Source organism: Nipponia nippon, unplaced genomic scaffold (assembly GCF_047370975.1).
Source record: "Nipponia nippon isolate SJK-2023a ecotype South Korea unplaced genomic scaffold, ASM4737097v1 scaffold_3, whole genome shotgun sequence".
Taxonomy (NCBI): Eukaryota; Metazoa; Chordata; class Aves; order Pelecaniformes; family Threskiornithidae; genus Nipponia; species Nipponia nippon.
Window position 1 is genome coordinate 55,604,758 of NW_028262347.1, and position 19,591 is coordinate 55,624,348.

The window sequence follows — 19,591 nt, forward strand, 5'->3', positions numbered from 1 at the left end:
CTTGAAACTGCTAAGCCTTGACTGACTGTTGCAAAGAAATGGGGTGGTGGTTTTGGTTTTTTTTTTTTTTTTTCTTAATAATTGCCACTGCATCAAAATTAGGTTATAGTCTAGAAATAAGAAAAACTAGCAAAGTTAATTAGATTCTTCTTAAGAGACAGGTAAATTTGTGCGTGCTTCTGAGACTTACACATGGTCATGAAAATGTTCTCCCAAGCATCCTAACAAATATTATGCTACGTGACTAGCAGAAAAATCTTTGGAGCCTTTAAATATACAGAACCCTTATGTATGAAGTGCCAATCAGCACCTCTTTTGCTTCACCTGCTGTCTTTTTGAGCTGAACTGCTGTGTTTGGGGGCTTTAACTCAGTTCTTCAGCTGTTACTAGCAAAGCACTTTTCTTGTTCTAGATCATCTTCTGGCATTGAAACTTAAAATATCTTTTTTGCATCTGTTCACGTCTTAATCAGTTTTTTTACTAGCCGCTTTAGTTATCCTTAGTAGTGGTTACTAATGTGTGACTTTTCTGGCCTCCTTGTTTGGGAGGAGTTGAAGTGACACCCCTGTGCTTATCTTAAAGTCCTCCTGTGTTTGGTGACACCCTTTATATGGTAACAGAGGTGTAATCTAGAACTTGTAACCCATTTTTTCATTTCTTTGTTTCCATATGGGATTATTGAAGAGTTCTCTGTGTGAGTGGTGGGTTGAGGTTCGTGTCTTCTGGGTACATAGATGTTGTTTTCCACTTTGCTTTACACTTGTAGGTGGAAGGTAGTATGTGCTTTTGAAGCAATACGTTGTTGTCCATTACTGGAGGACTGCTAGCCATGTGGGTAGCTTCAGGCTGAGAGCCAGGTTAGGGAGCCAAGAGTCTCCTCTGAGAGCTCTTCTTTCAAACACGGATCAGCAGCAAAGGCAGAAAAAAGCATTTTTGTATACACGGATTTCTGCAAAACCTACCCAAAACTGGTATCAGCTCAGAAATCTGAAAGTAGTAGCAAGACGTAAACTTCATGAAAAGATTCTTTATTTGTCAATCAGGAGTGATCAGAAGGCTTTAAGAGCAACGATCGTGTTTAGTGAATTGTGTGTTTTTGCTGGCTTTGTTACAAAGTTCTGGTACTTCAGCCCTTAAAAATGAGGGGAACAATGAAGGACTCAAGGAATTTTTTTACTCTGGATTTGGAACACTGTATGAAATGGCATTTGTGAAGAAGCAAATGGGCATGTTCCTACCTCATAGAAAATCATTCCTATCTTTGTTCCGCTTGTAATGCATTAGCTAAAAAATGATTGCATTACATTCTGCATTCACAAGTATTAGTTCAGGCATAGTGTAAACCAGAGGCAATCCTGCTTAGAAATGTATTATTCTAAAGCTGTTATGGTAAAGATACGTTCAGTGTTAGTGACAAGAAGAACAGAATTAGCTGCCCGTTCAGTGTGTAGCAGGGACAGGATCTTTTGTGACTGCATAAGCCTCAATTAAATAATGCTGTTGAATACTTGGTATACAGGGCTTGCTTTGCTGATGAAATTTGATATGCGATCTTTAACCTGATACTCCACCCAGTTAGAAGCTCTTCGTAAGTAAATCTTTCAGGGTCCCTTGCCAACATGTTGGGAATCATGCTTCAAAAATGTGAGTGGAAAGCTAACTGGTTTTGGTTGGTGTGGCTTAATGCAGGAAGTCAACAGCATGAAAACGAAAATGCACATTGCTGTCTCTGCATGGATTGCACCATTAGGTTGCGATTGGAGGTTACAGTTGGATTATAAAGGCTAATTCTCATCAATGCACTGGGATTGTTGTTAGTAGTATATTAGGATACATCAGGACAGTAAGAGATGCTGGATCAAATAAATCATTGTTATAATGCTAAGCATTGTTGATACATAAGTGTGCATTCTGCTGGTTTGTGATTAAAATATGCTGAACAGGAATGACGTGGAGGCTTGTTAATAGGTTAGACTTGGGAGTTCGAAGTGAATTGTATAGTAGAAGTGCACATTGTGATCTTAACCTCTGGATGTTCCTCAATCAGCAGTATGCATTGGTCTTGAATATTGATGTTATTTTTGTAGTCAGCATGTTTATATACAAACTAGAAAACTTCTTTTAGAAAGTTTACATTACTGCCATGATTTCTTTAATATTTGTGTCTGTAGCGTGCAGTTTCCTTATGCTCATAAAGGATATGAGCTGTGCAAGTGTAGAAATTTCCTTGATGTTTGGCTTTTTTTCTTGAATGGTTTCAATTCTGTTTCAAAGTTCTCCATTCACCTGGAAAGTAATCTCTTATAGAAATGTGGTTTGGGCCAGGTACTTTAAGTAAAACTAAAGCTGCTGCTTCTTGAGGAAAATGTAATTTATTTTTTCTGTATCTCCATGTAAATTTTATCAATCATGTGAGGTTTTCTTTTTTGATGGAGAAAATCTAATTGGAAACACAGGGATGGCTTATGATAATAGATGTTGACTCCTGTAATGCCCTGGTAAATTACTTTGATTTCTTTAATGAGCATGAGTCCTAAAGATCAAGTAGTTGAATACTCTGCCATTCTTCAGAGGCAGGGTTAAATAAGCTGCTATTCTGAGCTAATTTAATTATTTACCTATTAAAATAGAACTTGTAATAAGGTCTGAAATATCAGTCATAGTGTCCCCTTTATAAATGTTTAAGGATACTTCTAAAATTTAGATGACTGCAGCTATTTGTACCTAGATGTATTATTTTCTTCCTACAATATATATAAAGCCTTTTTTAAAATATTCATAAACATTGCTTAGCATTCACTTGATTGTTTGACTATACGAAGAGTGTATCAACCTAAGTACAGTTTGACAAAGAGAAGTAGTGTCTTGGTTATCTGATGTGCCACTGAAGTCCTTGGCTTAAGAACACATCTGTTCATGTTGTTTTAATTCTTAGAAGGCATATGCAAAAGTGTCTTTTGCTATAGGCTGAATGTCAGGTGTATAGTGGATCTGTAGATTTTTATTCTGCTCTCCCCACCCCCCAGCAACCCATGCAGACGCCAGGTCATTGCCTACTCGAGATGATTCACCTGTAGGTCAGCAGCAGAATGCATCTTCTGTCTTTGCCAACAGGTCTGCACTATTTAGGGGTATTGGAGCTCACAAAACTCATGAAGAAATAAAAGCATTTTCTTCTGAGGCTATCAGACTCTGGAATGAGCTGCCAGAGGGACACAAAATTCCATTATTGTTAGGACATAGTATATGACACCTTTTCTTTTTGATAAACCTTTCCTTCTGAAACAGCATAGATTAAAAATAAATGCAAATGTATGAAACTGCTTTTCACAGGAAGGAAAAGGTAAATATCTGAGTGTTCTGTGTATGGGAGCTTTTCTGAAAGTCTGTGGCACAGTGCAGAAAGAATAAACATTTAAAATGTAAATGTGGAACGTGTTCTTGAGGCTGTCATTGATCGGTTTCTGCTACCTTCTCCGCCCCCCCCCCCCCCCCCATGTTGTCTTATCTCAGTTTGGTAATTGCGATTATCATACTAGCCACTTAGATGAAAAAAGACTGTATTGCAGCTGTAGCATCAGTTCCTAGTTGTGGTAGAGGTACGAAAAAAGCTACGTCTACATGTTGAGGTAAAGTCTGTGAAAATACTACTTGCCAACTTTACCTAAGGAGCCATGAGTCTTTCAGCAATTTTCTGGTCTTGATAACTCCTTGACTCCTGGTAGGTTAGTGCTATTAGGCCATCAGTTGTCATTTTTTAAAATACTTTTCTTGATTTTGTTCATTTGTCTTTATATAGAAGAATCTTTACAGTCAACGTGTATTTCTAGATGCTGTGTTAAAATTGCTGGCAGAGTCTATTCTATACAAACTGAACAATCTGGCCCCTTGTTTTATTTATAAAGGTTCAATGTATCTTTGCCTGCCTACATCAATCTGCAAGGGAGTGTCAGAAAGGCCCCGCATTCGCCGAGCCGTGAGTTATCAATAACTTTTCAGATGTGTTAATGAATGTGGAACAAACGCAGTTATGTGTTTAAAAAAAATATGGATCCACCTCCTAAAAAGCAAAAAAAAAAAAAAAAAAAAAAAAAAGAAAAGCAAAAAAAAAAACAAAAAGAAAAACTCAGAACTCTTCACTGCAGTAGCAGGCATGATTATAAAGGGATTGCTCTAAATTTTTAGTAGTGTAAGTATAACTAAGCAGTAAGGTCACCCTCTAGAAAACCTATTGTTGAACTGCTTTGAAGCTGTCTTTAGCCTGTGGATTACATGTTTTAGCTGTTGTATCCTGCAGGCAAATTAAGCATGTGGTGTTTTTGGAAACTTTTTTTTGCTTAATAATCTGAAACTTGGCCCATCTGAAAATGTTATATATTAGCATCCTATGCATAGAACTGATATGATTAAAAAAAAAAATCTGATTACATAATAGTAAGAAAGGTTTTTTATTCCCCACTGTTGTAGTTACCTCAGTAATGAATTTGGCTTCTTGAGTTGTTTAATAGATTAAAAATTCTCAGTGTTGCAGGTCATGAAGCCATTAAAAACTTTAATAACTGCAAAATGTATCTACGTTCTTTAAAATATTTGATGAAATGGGGAAGGCTGCTATCTGAAGTCATTGTATGTCTGTCTCTTTTCCCCCCAGCAGCCATCCTTGCTTCAGTAATTCACCAGTAGGTTTTCAATGATTAGAGATTTTAACAAGTTGTTACATTTTAAAAAAATTAATAAATAGATACATTCTGAGAGAGATTAAGGTGTTTTATCATGCCTGTGTCTTAACAAGAGAGCCATAGCAGTGGTCTCTCTTCTGAATCTCAAATAGTGACAATTATGTTATGACTCAAAGGAAAACACATTCCTGCCCTCATTCCCAAAATACCAGCTGGTTACCTTGTTCTGAAGACTTTAGGTCTTGCTCCAAGATGTGGTTATTTAAATTTGCAATTGGTCCTCAGTGTGTGGGCAAGTTAATGTTTCTGCTGATGCAGGAACTACAACCTGCCATGATGAAGATATAATTAAGGTGTTCCCAGCCCAACAAACAGCATGTAGAAAAGAAAAAAAAATATGGCTTATGATACAGAGATATGCAAACATCTGTAAAATAATTTTGCATATAGGCTATGTCCATATGTTTGACTGACTTTTTTTCAGGTTTGTAAGCACTTAAAGTCATTCTTCTGCCAACTCTTTATGCTACTCCCATCAGAAGTAAGAGGGTGCATTGCATCCGAGAGCAAAATCATAAAATGAGTATCAGGTGGGATTCGGTGAAGACTCAATGTGTATCATTTTGTGTTTATGAGGCTGCTTTTATATGCTAATTGTTGCATACAAATACATCACTATTTCATGCAAAATCTGAATAGAACGTTATATAGCTCATTTAACAAATGCTGTTGTAGCAAAGTGTTTTTAAGCTAATGCTGTCTTTCTGGTTTCAAGCACTTTTCACGCTGCATTTTTGAAGGGGAAGTGTGAGAGGATTTTAAAATAGCATTATAGAGCATTAAAACATCTATTTGTGTTTTTGGTGTTATTTGGCAAAGAAGCATACAGTGTTTTAAGTTCTAGTTTCCATAGGCCTTCACTATGTGACAGGGCAATGTTAATGCTTTGCATGTAACCTGCAGAACATGTCTGGCTTCCACAGATTTCTAACCTGGAATGTGTTGATTTCTATATTGCAGGTGACACAACCCGTCAGCGAATCAAATTCAGTGATGACAGAGTGTGCAAGAGCCACCTTCTCAACTGCTGTCCTCATGATGTGCTCTCTGGAACTGTATGTAGCTAAATCTTGTGTTTTATTTAGATAAGAATGGAGAAATTGAATTATATTTGTTCTTAGTAGTATCTGTTTTAGCTTCACAGTTTTCAAGAAGTATCTATCTAGTGCTCTCTGGTACTTCAGAGGAACTCTTATAAACAACCAATTTATGGGTTATGAAGTTATTTTTTAGAAGTTTCCTATTCTATATGCGAATTATTACTTACAAATTCATCATTGTTTGCTATAACATAAAAAAAAAATCTAAAATATATAAGGTTACTTACGTGAATTGTGCTATAGCAAAGTAGTTTTAAGCTGGTACTGTTGCAACTAGTAGGAAAAAAGGAAATATAATTTATGCATAAACTGTGAAGTTACTTTCTTAAAACTTTATGTTGCAGTGAGAAATTATCCCACAAATATTTGTATAGGGAATATTTCTTTAGTGAAAACAGTTGAAAGTTAAAATAATTTCATTTCATTTCTAGAAGCTGAGATATATTGAACATCATGATAGTGACACTCAGTGTACAACATCCAGTTACTGTGCCATTTTCACAAATTATAAGGCAATTTCAAAATCTCCACTTATGACATTAATAACTTCACTTTTTTTGACTTGGATTTTTGTGTACTCTATAGTAGAGGTTCCTCTGCCTGACCATAGCAAACAAGGGGCTTTGACACATGCTGGTAGCTTTGTCAATGTGCCCGTGCTTTACCTTGTGGTGCCTGATTAAGGTAGCTTATTTTTTGTGAAAGGCAGGTGAGTTAGGTTGCATTGATTATTTAACCTAATGTTCCATGGTGTTAGAAGAATTAACAGTAGAGAGATGTAGTAGGATGATATGCAGAGTCTCGTGTGCCTGCCATTCTTAATGCTGCACTTTAGTAGCTTTCTTTATTCACATTGGCACATTTTCTTACCTTGTGGCAGAGGTGAAAATAAGTACTGGAAAACCTGTCTTAAGGATTATTTGAAGCATTTTTGGTTCTCTGTGCTGTATCATTCTAAATGGCTAACTTGACTGGAGCCTTTAATGAAATACAGAACGAAGTTCATTTGCAAAATCGAAAACTGAAATATGTAGACTTGGTAACTGATTTACCTGTCACCTGGCTTCTAATATGCTTTCCAAGTAGCTGCGATTTTAAATTAACTATAACGTTTTGGGTTGATGAGAGGACTTCAAACATGCATGCACCCGCTGATACTGTTTGCTTTACTGATTTTGGCACTTGTACTGACAGATCAATAGCTCCAGTCCGACCTTCTTTCTTCTTAAGAGTCCCCGCAAAAGTAGGCGCAACTGTAATTGCTAAGAAGCACAGGAAGAAGAGGCAAAATAAGCAGTAGAACTCAACAGAACTTAGCATTTGTCTTAATAAAAAAGGCAGTGGAATAGAAAAGACCCACTTGTTGAGCTTCTTCATAAGTCTTGTGGCTTTCCTAAATTTTTTCCCTATCCTTAAAGATACTCTTTACTTTTTCTTTTGTATAGCAAAGTTCTGTCATATCACAAAAATCAGGTGTCTTGAAGTTATGTGGTATGTTTGGCATATACTGAAGGTAATTCACACTGAAGATAATGCATCTTGCACATATTTCCTTACCTTCAAGTCATTCGTTTTTATAAGTGATAACAAATTGATAACAGTGGTTTATGTTTCGGTGCATATGTAGTTGTATTTTCAACTGTTCTGTGCATTACCGTCCAAACAAAATGGGGGGGCAGGGGGAACGGAGAAGAATGTCTTCCTCTTCACCCATCTGTTATGTTGTCCAGTGTTTTGGTTGTGTGATGAGCAAAATAGCTCATGGCTGGGGGAAGATATGGGACGTGACGATATGCTATAAAAACATACGAATTCATTGGTCAGAATCCACAAGAAGATACTATTAAAAGATTAATTTGACAGCTTTTCATTGTGGTCTGATTTCTATAAGCAAAGATTTCTAGAATGGCTGTCTTTAGCAAATAAGAAATGTTTATCTTCAGAACTGTAGAAGTTGTAGGTATCGTGCAATAATGCCTCTTGTGGTGCAGACTAAGCATGTAGGTTGGGCCCATTTACACAGTTTGTTAGTCCTCACTGAAAGTTCTTATCTGTCTCATACTGGATTCTGCTGCTGCTCCTGGAGTACTACATTAAACTACTTGGTGAATATCAATCTCTTTTTTTTTTTTTTTTTTTTTTTTTTCCCCCTTCCTAATAATGCAATTAGTCATTGGACCACAAAATAGGTTCCACAATGTAATTCTGGGTCCAGAAAAACAGTGACTAGTTTAATCCTTTTAGTGGGAGTAGTAGAAAGGGACTTATAAGAGACAGGCTTTATCTGACCCATGTCATGGTCTGCTGTTAATCTAGTCATGGGTCTGAAAAAATGGACCTTTGTCTTAATAGCACAGTTTTTAAAAGGGCAAGAAGCATGTAGTGTGACTAAACAGTTTATTGTTGATTTGGAAAATGACTGTGGAGCTTTCTGCAGAGTTTTGATAGGAAAACTTTGCATCTTTGCATTCAAGATCTGTAGGTAACAAAGATTGAGTGTTGGTGTGGGTTTGTTTGTTTGTTTGTTTGTTTTTTTAATTCAAATCCAGAATCTTATGCTTCTGAAAGAATAAGTTCTCTGGTGACATTTGATGAGGTTGAAGCTCTTCGTTGACTAGATTATCAGTAAAATATTGGACATGAATTGCCATTTTTTTGTGTCACAAGGTAATCTGTGCAATTCTTGTGCACTGCATATTACTGTTCCTGTCTGCAAAATGCAGACCTCTATGCTATTCCAATCCACCCACTCTTTCAAAAGCACTCAAGGAGGACATTCACAGATAATGCAAGACAAACGGAATGACTCATATGAGTAGGCTCTGTTAATTTACTGTGTTCTTTTCCTTAATGGCCAAATACACAAAACTCTGCCAAGGAATTGATTTCCCTTGACAGTAAAATCATGGTCCCCAGGCTGCAGTATGTATTGGTAAAAGTAGCGCACATATACTTTTCTTAGAAGACTGGAGACTTTGTTGTCCAGATTTCTCCATATATTATCTCTCTTATATATATCTCTCTCTCCATATATTATCTTCTTCTTAGATGAAGTGTGTGCTTATTTTTAAGAACACTGTATGAAGCCTTTTGTTATTGCTAGGCTTCTCCAGAACACTTGCAGTAGGTATTTTCCTCAAGTTTCTTTGATCAGATTTATCTTTTGGTTAACATTAGAAACATTTCAGGCAAAAAGCATCCAGACAAATAGTAAAGTTTTGAGTTTTACTAGGAAACTTCCATTGTCTAGACTGGCAACAATGTACAACTTCCTACTTTTTTGAGCTTTCTTTTGCACTGCTGTGTCTTGTTTCCTCAGAGTAGTTTGTATTTAGAGGAACAATAAAGTTGTCTTTAAAGGAACCCTAAATATTGGACTTAGGAGTGTAAAGCCATGAGAATTAGCTGTATTTTGAAATTTAATTATTTTTTCTGACTACTGTTGCCAACAGAACAGTTCATTCTGTGTCAGCCACCTTCTTCCACTTTTCTGGATAGGCTTGTCTAGTTGTCTGTTAATGAGCTTCAGCTGTTACCTACTTAAATCATGAGATTTTGGTTATGTTCCTATTTTATTTCATTTAGGGACATGGTTTTGTGCTACTAGGTTTTGTAGACTTGAAAATTCTAAGTCATGCAGTCAGAGGTGTCTCAGTGCCTGCAGGAGATGATTTTGTGTCACTTTGAGGAGAGACAGGGAGAGTATGGGTTTGGATTTTTTTGTGGTCTGCTTCTAAGGGCAATGGGAATAATGGGCTACATGGAAGACATAGGTAGAATAGTGAGTCCCAACAGTAAAAATGTAAACAAAGACAAAATTATAGCATCCTCCTTCAGTTTATTAAATTATAATTCGAAATCTATTGTGCTCTGTGATTATCTTTTTTATTTGAAATGCATTTTGAACATTTGTGTGAGGCGCATAGTAAACTAACTGGTAAGATCACAGAAATGACTTTGTGTTCAAGGTTGTAGAACAGTGTCTGTTCAGAACCTGCTTTTGACAATGCCTCTCACAAAAGCTCTTTTATTTTTAACTGACTTTTTCCATGTTTTGGTGCTCTGCTTTTTCATAATGATCACTTGGGCACTGGTTCACATGCATAAGTCAGTGGTTTAAGAGTTTACTCATTCATTTCAAGTTGAGAATTTTATAATGAGAGATTAGTAAGACTTTGTAAACCCTGGCTACTGGGACACAGTGAATAATTTACCACTTAAAGTTAGCAATTTTTATTTAAAGTCTTTGTCTTAAAGGGCTAACACTCTTTACCTTTTTTTTATCCTTAATAGTTGTTGATGATCAGGCTTGTTGTTGTTTGGTTTGTTGTTTTTTCTTTTTTTTGTCCCCAACCGTGGTTCTTGAGTTATTTTTCATCAGCATTACAAAGATGTTTGTTTATATTTATCTATATTATGAGATTAGGACAGAAGCTACATATGTAGGAGTCAGATTACTCCCTTGTAATTGTACAAACCTATTAAGTAACATTCTCTGGATGTAAGCTCTGTGCTGTCTTCAGCAGGTTTTCCAAGATGTATAAGAACGTGTTTTCTCTGTCTTTGTATGTTTCTGAATGAATAGCTGAGTACTAATGAAAATGCCAAGGTGGGAAGATTTAAAGCAAATACCTTTAATAAGGTTAAAAGTAGTAATGTCCTGAATATTTGTAGTAACCCGCTAGCTATCTTTGAAGAGCCCAAGCAGTTCAACACTTCTGCAGCATCTGGCTTTCTTAATAGCTTGATTGTGCTTCCCTGTTGAAAAAAATTCACAAATACTGTATGTGGTCTTGCAAACCGTGGTTGAGAAACTCCTTTCTGCTCAGTGGATTAACTTTGTATTGGTATTTATGTGTATTTGTTGAGGAACATTGCTGCTTGCATTTTATTTCTACAGACCTCAAAGTATGATCTGTCAGCTCAGTCCTGCAGTTAAGCATATCTTTAGGTGCTCATGAATTTATTGCACTTAGTTCTTCAGGACTCTTGCTGACTAAAACCATATTGATTGAGACCTTGGTTTAGCAATATACTTTAATATGTGATTAACTTTAAGCTTATTAGGGTGGAATTCAGCTCCGGATTAAGGCATCTAAATTTAGGTTTCAGCTGAGGAGCTAGGTGTTGAAGCTTGCACTGCAGTCAGAAGGGATGTAGGCAGTGGAGCATAGAGAGACATTCAGTTCACCTGCTACTAGGTATCCCTCTCAAGGTGGGCTGAGCCATTTAGGCTCACTGGCTATACTGTGTAGATCTCCTTTTACTGTGCAAGAGAAGTTTGGATAGTTCACACATCTGCAGATAGGTGTTAGTAAGGTGTTTTAATCTGGAGTTGATTTCTTTGCCAGTAGTCCCATTGGCTCAGTGGAACTATTTCCATGCCTAAAACTTAGGTGCGCCAGTGTGATTATTTGTTGTTGTGCTACAAAAAGCAGGCATTCTGCTGGAGGGTATCAGCTTTTCAGTTCAGGACTGATTTGATCATGTGAACTCCTTCGGCTTTGCAAATCAAATTAAATTAGGCTTGCATAAGCTACCTGGATTTGTAGCCTTCAGCTACATTCAGGTGATGAATTGTAAAGTGCTCTGTTGTCCCAGCAAGTGATCATGTCAGTCTCTTGAAACGTGTTCTTAATTTCTTTGACCAGTGCCAGGAAAGTGAACTGACTGTACCATATTCCATTTTAATGGATTTAATTTATCTCGGTGAAGGGGTTTTTTTTTGTTACCCTCTGTATGGTTATCTAACTTCAATGTTAATACATAGTCAAGCTATAAGACCAAATACTATGCAAACAATGAAATATTTAAAAATAAGAAAGACTTGCTAGCTCTGTCTTTCAGTGGAGATCTATTCTAAGGACTTGAAGTCTTCAGAAGTGAGAGTATGGTTAAAGGGAAGAATGTCTTTAAAGAAGTATTATACTTCTGAAGATACTTGGAATTTTCAATGGTTGCTAAGGATTTTAATAACTTAATAATTTCTGCCTCTTTTTAGCTCAACATTTTTTCCTGCTAGTGAAGTCCTAAAAAAGTTAACCCCGTTAGTGGAAGTCAGAGGACTTAAATCACGCATTATTATATCGTCCTAAAAGGCTCCCCTTCTGAACATGTACTGCCTACAAGAAAGGACGGGCTTTATCACAAGTCTAGAAATCTCTCAGAAATAAAATTTTCAGTGCAGATGAAAAGCGAGTTCCATAATAAGGAAGATGTCAGCAAAAAGTCTTATCTGCAGCTTCTTTTTATCAATAGCAGGGGTGTTCTCATACAGACCCCAGTAGTTGCCTTGACAATTTGATGAAAGGAGAGATCTGGTTCCTCTGATATAAATTTTTCAGTCATGTTAGATCTTCCTAAGCAAATAAACAAATAATAAAAAAAAAACTTCTCTTGCTGAATGTGAACTGCTTTGGTATGGGTGTCTTTATAGCTAGAAAGAATTCTCTACATAAACACTGCCCAGAGTATCTTCCTTCAAAACCTATCAAAGATGCATGCTGCTTTTAGAAGCATTGATAGTGTGTGCTACTATGTCACACTTGGGTCAACATCAGCCCTCTGGGTTTTAAGTAGCTTTGGCTTTTCTGCGCTCTTTTTGCACTCCATATAGAGTACATTCAGTAATCTAATCTCTGATGTCAAAGGAATGTGTTGTAAAAGTGCCAAAAAAGTTGTAAAAGTGCCAAAATGGGAATTTTGCTGTAGGTAGCTCAAGATCTGAAAAGAAAGCTTTCTTAATTTCATGTTTCAGAAACAGCATCACATCAGTTTAGTCTCCAGTTCAGTTGTTAGTGTCAGCTACTCTGACTGCACATTTATTTTACAGATAAACTCCAGATTCTCTATTGCCTCAGTCCTCAGCTAGCTCTTCCTTGTCTATTCATACTTAACTTGTATGATTCTCTTTTTTTTTTTTTTTTTTTTTTGGTACCTGATTTGAATGAAGCAGAGCTATGCATTATTGTTAAACCAAGTCTATGTAATCCTTATTTCTGTATTAATACCAAAGGCATTCTATCCATTTTGTGGATGGGATGACAACAATGATTACTAAATCATTTCAATATGAGATTGTTTGGGATGAAAGACCAGTTGTCTAAACCTCATCTCTGGGAAATCAAGTAGCTTTAGTTGTCCATCTAACACTGAGAAATAAAAAAAGTATTATAGAAAATGGTTAGCAAGTTGTTAGTAGAAGACACTAGTTTTTTAAGCGGAGTTCAGCAATAGCAGAAGGATTCCTGATACCCTGCTTTGCATGTGGTTGCCTAGACTATTTTCTAGACTAATCTTCAGCAATAGCTTTCACTTGTAAGAAAGATTCACCAAATGTAGGGATTCTCTGGTTTTAATCTTTGGTAAAAGTGCAGTAACTGCAAAAAGCCCCAAAGCATGCCTTCACATATTCAATAAACTTTAGTTATGTGTAGCCTGGGGACTTGCATGTTCTCACCTTTCTTTATTTGCTTTACTCATCAGGACTGCTCTGTAAATCAGTTTAAGCAGTGTAAGCCTGTCTGAAAATCAGTGTATCAACAGTGGAAAAACAGTTTATTTGCCTTCATTTGTAGCTCAGTGTCTGAACATTAGTCTCCCTGGTAGCCATCTGCTGTTTCAAATGTGATTGATGTTTAAATGGCTGACTACCTATGCTTGTTCTTTGCCTCTGGGGGAAGGCATGTCTTGGCACCAAATTGCAAGGTGGGCATGTGTCTTACTGTATCTTCTGTCCATTTCTATCTGCTGTCCGTCTGCTTTGCAGCTAGCTGTATGAGCCAAATTGTAATACGAGCTGCTCTGTGCTTATTATGGTCCTTGGCAATCCTGATCCAGCATAGACTTTTGACAGTAATAAATCATCCCCAAGATGAATTGTCTTTGCCTGATGTTGCGTAACTTATACCAACAGAAGTGCTTTTTAGCCTGATTTTGCATATAAAATGCAAACTGATTTAAGAGTTTTTAGTGTTTTTTTAATTTCTATCTACATTGGGATTTGCTAATAGAACTTTTAAGAAAGACGTTTAGTAGTAATATTTCTGCGAAGGTGCTTTCAAAGGATTAGCCAAGACTAGTACAGACTGTGTTAAGGAGCAGTTCCAACGATGATATAATTTCTTCAGCAGCAAAGCTAATGAAAAAGAATCCTGTTCTCTTGTACCTGCTTGTTCTTGCTCCCTGTTATGCCATGTGAGTGTTTATAAGGCTGCACTCCGTTGGATCAAAGAGGGGAAGGGGAGCCAAAATTTCCTGTCTTCTGATTGAGATATCCAGCAAAAACAAGTTCTCTGTAACACCCTCCTCATCTTCCAAAATTGCCATTAATATTACTGAAGTTATTCAAGAGTTTCTGAAGTGGCATCTTGATACCGTAAGAGTTCCTAACTGCTAAGTCCGCTATTCCGTTGCCCCCTACATATTGTCAGCATATCTGTTTGTGCAGCTGCCTGACAAGTTGGACAGAGGTACACTGCTGAAAAATTGCCTGTGTTTTTGGTTTGCTAAGATACGTTTTGCCCAGTCAGTACCCAGATTGTGTTCAACTGCACAGGCAGATGTGCCCGCAAGGGGTGGCGCCGCGCAGTGATAAAGGGAGGACAGAAAATTTTTCAGTAGGAATGCTGGCTCAGAGTAATGACCATCTTTTCAGGCTATGGATTTGCAATTCCCAGTAGAAGAAATCAGAAAATGTACTGTCTTGAGGAGGGCAAATGCAACCCGAATAGAGGGAAAAGAAGCATAAAACACATGTAAAGTGAGCAGTGTGTCATGGTAGTCATGTGAATTCTGTTTTTTTAGAGTGTGATGGAAGTTTGTCATGCATGTATTCAAAGTGTATGTAGATTGCATATTAAAATAGCATTTTTCTGATGCTATGGTGGATGTGTTTCAGGCTTTTTGTCATTGCGTTCAGATATATTAAAGTGTGTTACTAGCCTTATCTATGCATTTAGAACTGGAGTGCTTCACTTAAGATTGGCCTTGAGTTTTACAGTTAAACCTTAAATACCTTATCAGTACAAGTCATGAATCAGCATAAAGACAAGCTTTTCGCAATTTTAGAAGGATTAAGCATCTAATTTTCAGGTAATTTGAAAGTGTTCTTTCATATTGCTTTCCTGGTACTGAAGTACTTTCCTGAAGGAATGCTGCAGTTTAAATAATGAAGCATCTTATGACTTGGAAATAAACGTGTGTAATGCATTGCTCAGCTTCAAGGTCTTTGTGGATTTGCATCAGTTAACAAAATTTCTGAGGGCCTGTGTAGTTGCAAAAGGAAAAGCTAATCTTTCTTTAGCATTGCAGTCAAATGTTTTCCGGAAAACAGATTTACAGTGGCTGAAAGATATTTAAATAACTACAGTTTATAAAAAAACTTTCAAGTTCAAAATTCTATATTTTAACAATGTTTTTTCTGTCTCTAACATTTGAAATAAACCAACAACTGCTGTAAAAATGACTTTAATGGATTTGTTGGAACATCTAGCTGATGATTTGAGAAGTTGAAAGCAATTGATGTTTGTTTTCTTACTGTATTTGTGAGGCTTGAATTGCTACTTAAATGCAAGTATTTTGTTTACTTTAAAAAAAAAAAAAAGCACTCATTTGGCACAGATACCAAGTGACTTGCAGCAGTTTCTGAGTTAACACTCATCTTTTATTTACAAAACTCACAACACAAGTTATTAATGATTTTAGTTTCGGTTCTAGAACTGTTATAAACCTACAACAGTAACAGCTTTTTCCATCAGGGTTGGAACTTTCATTATGTGCTTTCAATGCTAAGAAAGGGTTAATTTTTCTTAGTATTAAGTGAGCAGTGCCAAGAGCAGACTTAACTGAAACTGTACTGTTTTTAAATGATGCAAATAATAGTCACTTTTGGTGATTATACATCAGCTTGTTCTTTTGCAGAGAGGGTGCCTTGGTTTTGTTCAATTTTGTTTCCATTACAAATTGCTTTTTGGAGTTTGTTTGGGTTGGGTTTTGTTAAGGGGTTTTTTTGTTGTTGTTTTGGGGTTGTTTTTTTGTCATGTGCACATTGCTCTGTCTTGATTACCAAACAAACTTTCAGGGAACAGATTAAATTAGAATTCCTTACGCTATGTGGTATGCAAATTTCAATTTAAAACCAGTATTTGTTACCTAATAAGATTCTGGATACTCAGTGGTGTTGTACACAAAATTAGTGATGCAGTCTGCTTACTTTTAAGTTCATGTTTCCTTCCTGCTCATTCTAGAACGGTTTTAGATTACAAGTAAAAGATGTATACTTTTTCTTCCCTGATTCTTGAACGTAGTCCAACACTCGGCTCATCTTCACTCATCTGCAAAATGTTTTGCTGGGATTTGATTTTTGGCTGTCTTACTTGAAACGCTTCAAGAATGGTTTTTAAGCAGCACTTACAGTGGCGCTGTTGTAGCTGTTTCAGGTGATGAATATAACTGGAACACATATCATAGACTGTGCAGACAGTTCAGATCAAGCATTTGACCATTTAATTGCCAGTTATTTGCAGGGACCTTGGTTCTCTTAAGCCGTTCTAATTCAATACGGGATGTCCCACTGCAGTAGCTTTTTTGAACTTTCAGTAAAACGACATTTTTGCAGGACATTAATGATATATGTTAATGCAAACAGCCATCGTGATAAGATAAGCTGTCCATTCTGTCTGCTTTTATTATTTCCTGATTTGTGCATGTTTGTTAAAGATCTGGTATTGTCTTACAGTTTTATTAAACTGTCCTTTCATTCCCACAGGGGAGATGATTTGCTTCAGAATATTTGACTGTTAAAGAAAATCAGACTAACTTCATTCCTTGTAACTCTTCTGAAAAGTTATATTGCTTTCCGTCTCTTTTCAGAGAATGGACCTTGGAGAATGTCTGAAGGTGCATGACCTGGCATTAAGGGCAGACTACGAAATAGCATCCAAAGATCAGGATTTCTTCTTTGAGCTTGATGTATGTATTTTATCTTAATAGTGGAAAGGAAGCATAATTTGTGTACCTAGGTGTATAAACTGAGAAACAAAAGTTAAGTTTTGGGACAAACAGAGGGAAAACTTTCAGAAAGTAATTTTATAGAAAGAGGCAGAGAAAGCCTTTGCACAGTTACATAAAAGATACATGTCTCTTCGTGATTATATGCGAGTATTTAATTTGTATTGGTAGTCATTTCTAGGTAGAACTGTTAACAGCCTTCCATGGAACAAATTATCATAAACCTGGGTGCTATCTTAGTGTTATCGAATAGGAAGCAAATGTTAAGGCTGTGTATGCTTTGAAGAGAGTCTTACATTCTGTGCTTATTGAAGAAAGTAATTTTGTATTGGGGATAACAAATCATATGCTATGTTTCAGTACACCATAGTTTGAGTAATACAGTTTTGAACTCCCAACTAGGAAGTTAGTCTTCACTGGGACAAAAAGGTTTGGGGTTTTTTTTGTTGTTGTTGTTTGGAGGGATGGTGTTAATATGCTTAATAGCTTCTTAAAACCCTAGTGAAAAATGTTACAGTATTGCATGTATTGACTGGGTGAGGTGAACCTGAATATCCTTCGAAGAATTTTAATGCATGTTAGAAATGCTCTCTTCTTCTTAGAGAAGACTTAAGGCACATTCACTGCCAAGTTTCTGCAAATACTTATAACTATGACAACGTGTAGACTATGATTTTTAAAATGTTGTGTATTAATATATGTGATTAGTCACCATAAACTGCTAGATTATTGTTTTACAAAGGTTTCACTAGTAAAAACTTATAAAAGTTAAATCTTTGTAAACCTGGAAGGTGTTAAGGCTAATGAAATATTCGTGTTCTTGGCAGCATTGATCAGTGTTCTTATTGATGTTTTAGGCAATGGACCACCTGCAGTCATTTATTGCAGACTGTGACAGGAGAACAGAAGTGGCTAAGAAAAGACTAGCAGAAACCCAAGAAGAGATCAGTGCTGAAGTTGCAGCTAAAGTAAGCATGTAAAACTAGTTACTGAAGTCTCTTTGAAGGTCTGTTTTTCTGAGGAGCCAACTTAAGGTTTTGGCAAGCTATCCAATCTCAGAATTCATACTGAAGAGGGGAAAAAATAAGACGTTCTCTCTATCCTTCCCAAAACTGCCTTTAAAGCACGGAGAGGAGAACACAGGGAAGAGACCTCTCTTACATTTTTGAGCTCAGGAAACTTGACTCTCTGTGATACAATGCCATACAAATGTTAGTAAATCCTACAGTTTTTGATTAAAACTTCATCCATAAAGCAAACAAAATTTAATGTGCTTTTCTCTAGATCTTCTAACTGAAAAAAACTTCTATCATTTTTCTGCACGTATATGCAGATGCTAGGAGGAATGGTTGTACAAATGCTGATTTTGCAAGACTATGTGGTATAGACAACAGTATGAATTAGTTGAAGTTTCTGAACAAAATCCTGCTCTGGAGCTGGTACATAGGCTTGGTAACTCGGCCTTTCTCTGTGTGTTTTTTACATGAGGCAACTTCTGTTTCAGTTGTACCTGGAGAAGTTATCTCTGCATGTTTCTTTTAATTCTATCCTACCAATTTTGCATATAATAACTCAGTAGTAGTTCAGATTGTTTTCCATAATTAAAAGCATTTCTTGTGTTAAGCCTTTCCTTGTCTTTCAAGGCTGAAAGAGTTCATGAATTGAATGAAGAAATTGGGAAACTGCTGGCCAAAGTAGAACAGCTTGGAGCTGATGGGAATGTGGAAGAATCTCAAAAAGTAATGGATGAAGTGGAGAAGGCTCGGGTAAAGAAGAGAGAAGCAGAAGTAAGTTGATTGTGTAAGGCTTGGGGGATGGAGAGGGCAGGGTCCAATATTAAATGGGTTGGCATCTGTGTAATGCAAGATGTCTCATCTGCTGTCACTTCCTTAACTAATTGCTTCATATAAAACTAAAGAATTTGCTTTGCAGCATCCCGTACAGTTAAAGTTTCTACCTTTAAATACACTCCTACGCTATTAAAATTATACTCAGTTCCATGGATGATGCATTTATCTTAGTTTAGCTGTATTGGCCAGTTATGTCTGTGTTTGTTGGACTGACTTACCTCGTTGGGTCTCACAGCTCTTGCTGTGGCAACCCTGTTGTGCCTTGTGGTGTCCTGGTGTGGCTCGTACTGGAAAGCTTCAGTGAAGTGAACCGTTGTCTTCATTGAAAGATGATTAGTTAATGGCCTGTGCATCAGGCAAGTCAAAATGGTCCTTGTTGTAATGTTCAGGTGGCAGAATTCACCAAGAGCTTTTCCATATCGTATTTCACCAAGATACTTAAATTTATAGAAACAAACATCTGTGGTTGTTTTAATGGTACCAGAGGCGTTGCTGGCAGCCTTGCTTGTCTGTCGTCTGAGTGTCTGTAGATAAATTTTGCTCACATAACTTGTTTAATTAGAGTCTAAAATGCAGGTAAGTTTCTCAGGAAACTATGACTGTTTTAAACTGGGTTCAGAATTAAAACTGGTGTAATATTTTCATCATATGTTAACATAGTAATTGTAGTGTTAACATGTATTCGTTGTTGCATATGAAAAAGTTGTTCATCCTTCTAAGTAGTATGATCTTAAGTAAAGGTAATAATCACGCCACTTTGTTTAATTTGCAAAACCAATTGCTAATGTCCTGCTTTTAAATATGTCCAATCTTCAAAATAAGGAACGTGCCTTGTATCTTAACGAGACAGTTGATTTATGAATAGTGTGAATTAACTAGAGTGTGCTGGTGT

General features: G+C 36.6%; 1 protein-coding gene across 5 annotated transcripts in view; it reads left to right on the forward strand.

The window, feature by feature from the left end:
* Window positions 1–19,591, forward strand: part of LOC104021715 (putative RNA-binding protein Luc7-like 2) — a 39,392-nt gene that overhangs the window by 8,267 nt on the left and 11,534 nt on the right. For 2 of the 5 annotated variants that reach the window (XM_087764607.1, XM_087764603.1), the window contains exons 2-6: window positions 3,906–3,976; window positions 5,700–5,794; window positions 16,712–16,810; window positions 17,707–17,817; window positions 18,493–18,636. In XM_087764607.1, the coding sequence (XP_087620733.1) occupies window positions 16,715–16,810; window positions 17,707–17,817; window positions 18,493–18,636 (351 nt within the window). In that variant the 5' untranslated portion in view covers window positions 3,906–3,976; window positions 5,700–5,794; window positions 16,712–16,714. Of the gene's footprint in view, window positions 1–3,905; window positions 3,977–5,163; window positions 5,270–5,699; window positions 5,795–16,711; window positions 16,811–17,706; window positions 17,818–18,492; window positions 18,637–19,591 lie in introns of all 5 variants that reach the window. The other 3 variants (XM_087764608.1, XM_087764604.1, XM_087764605.1) reach the window with 2 other exon arrangements.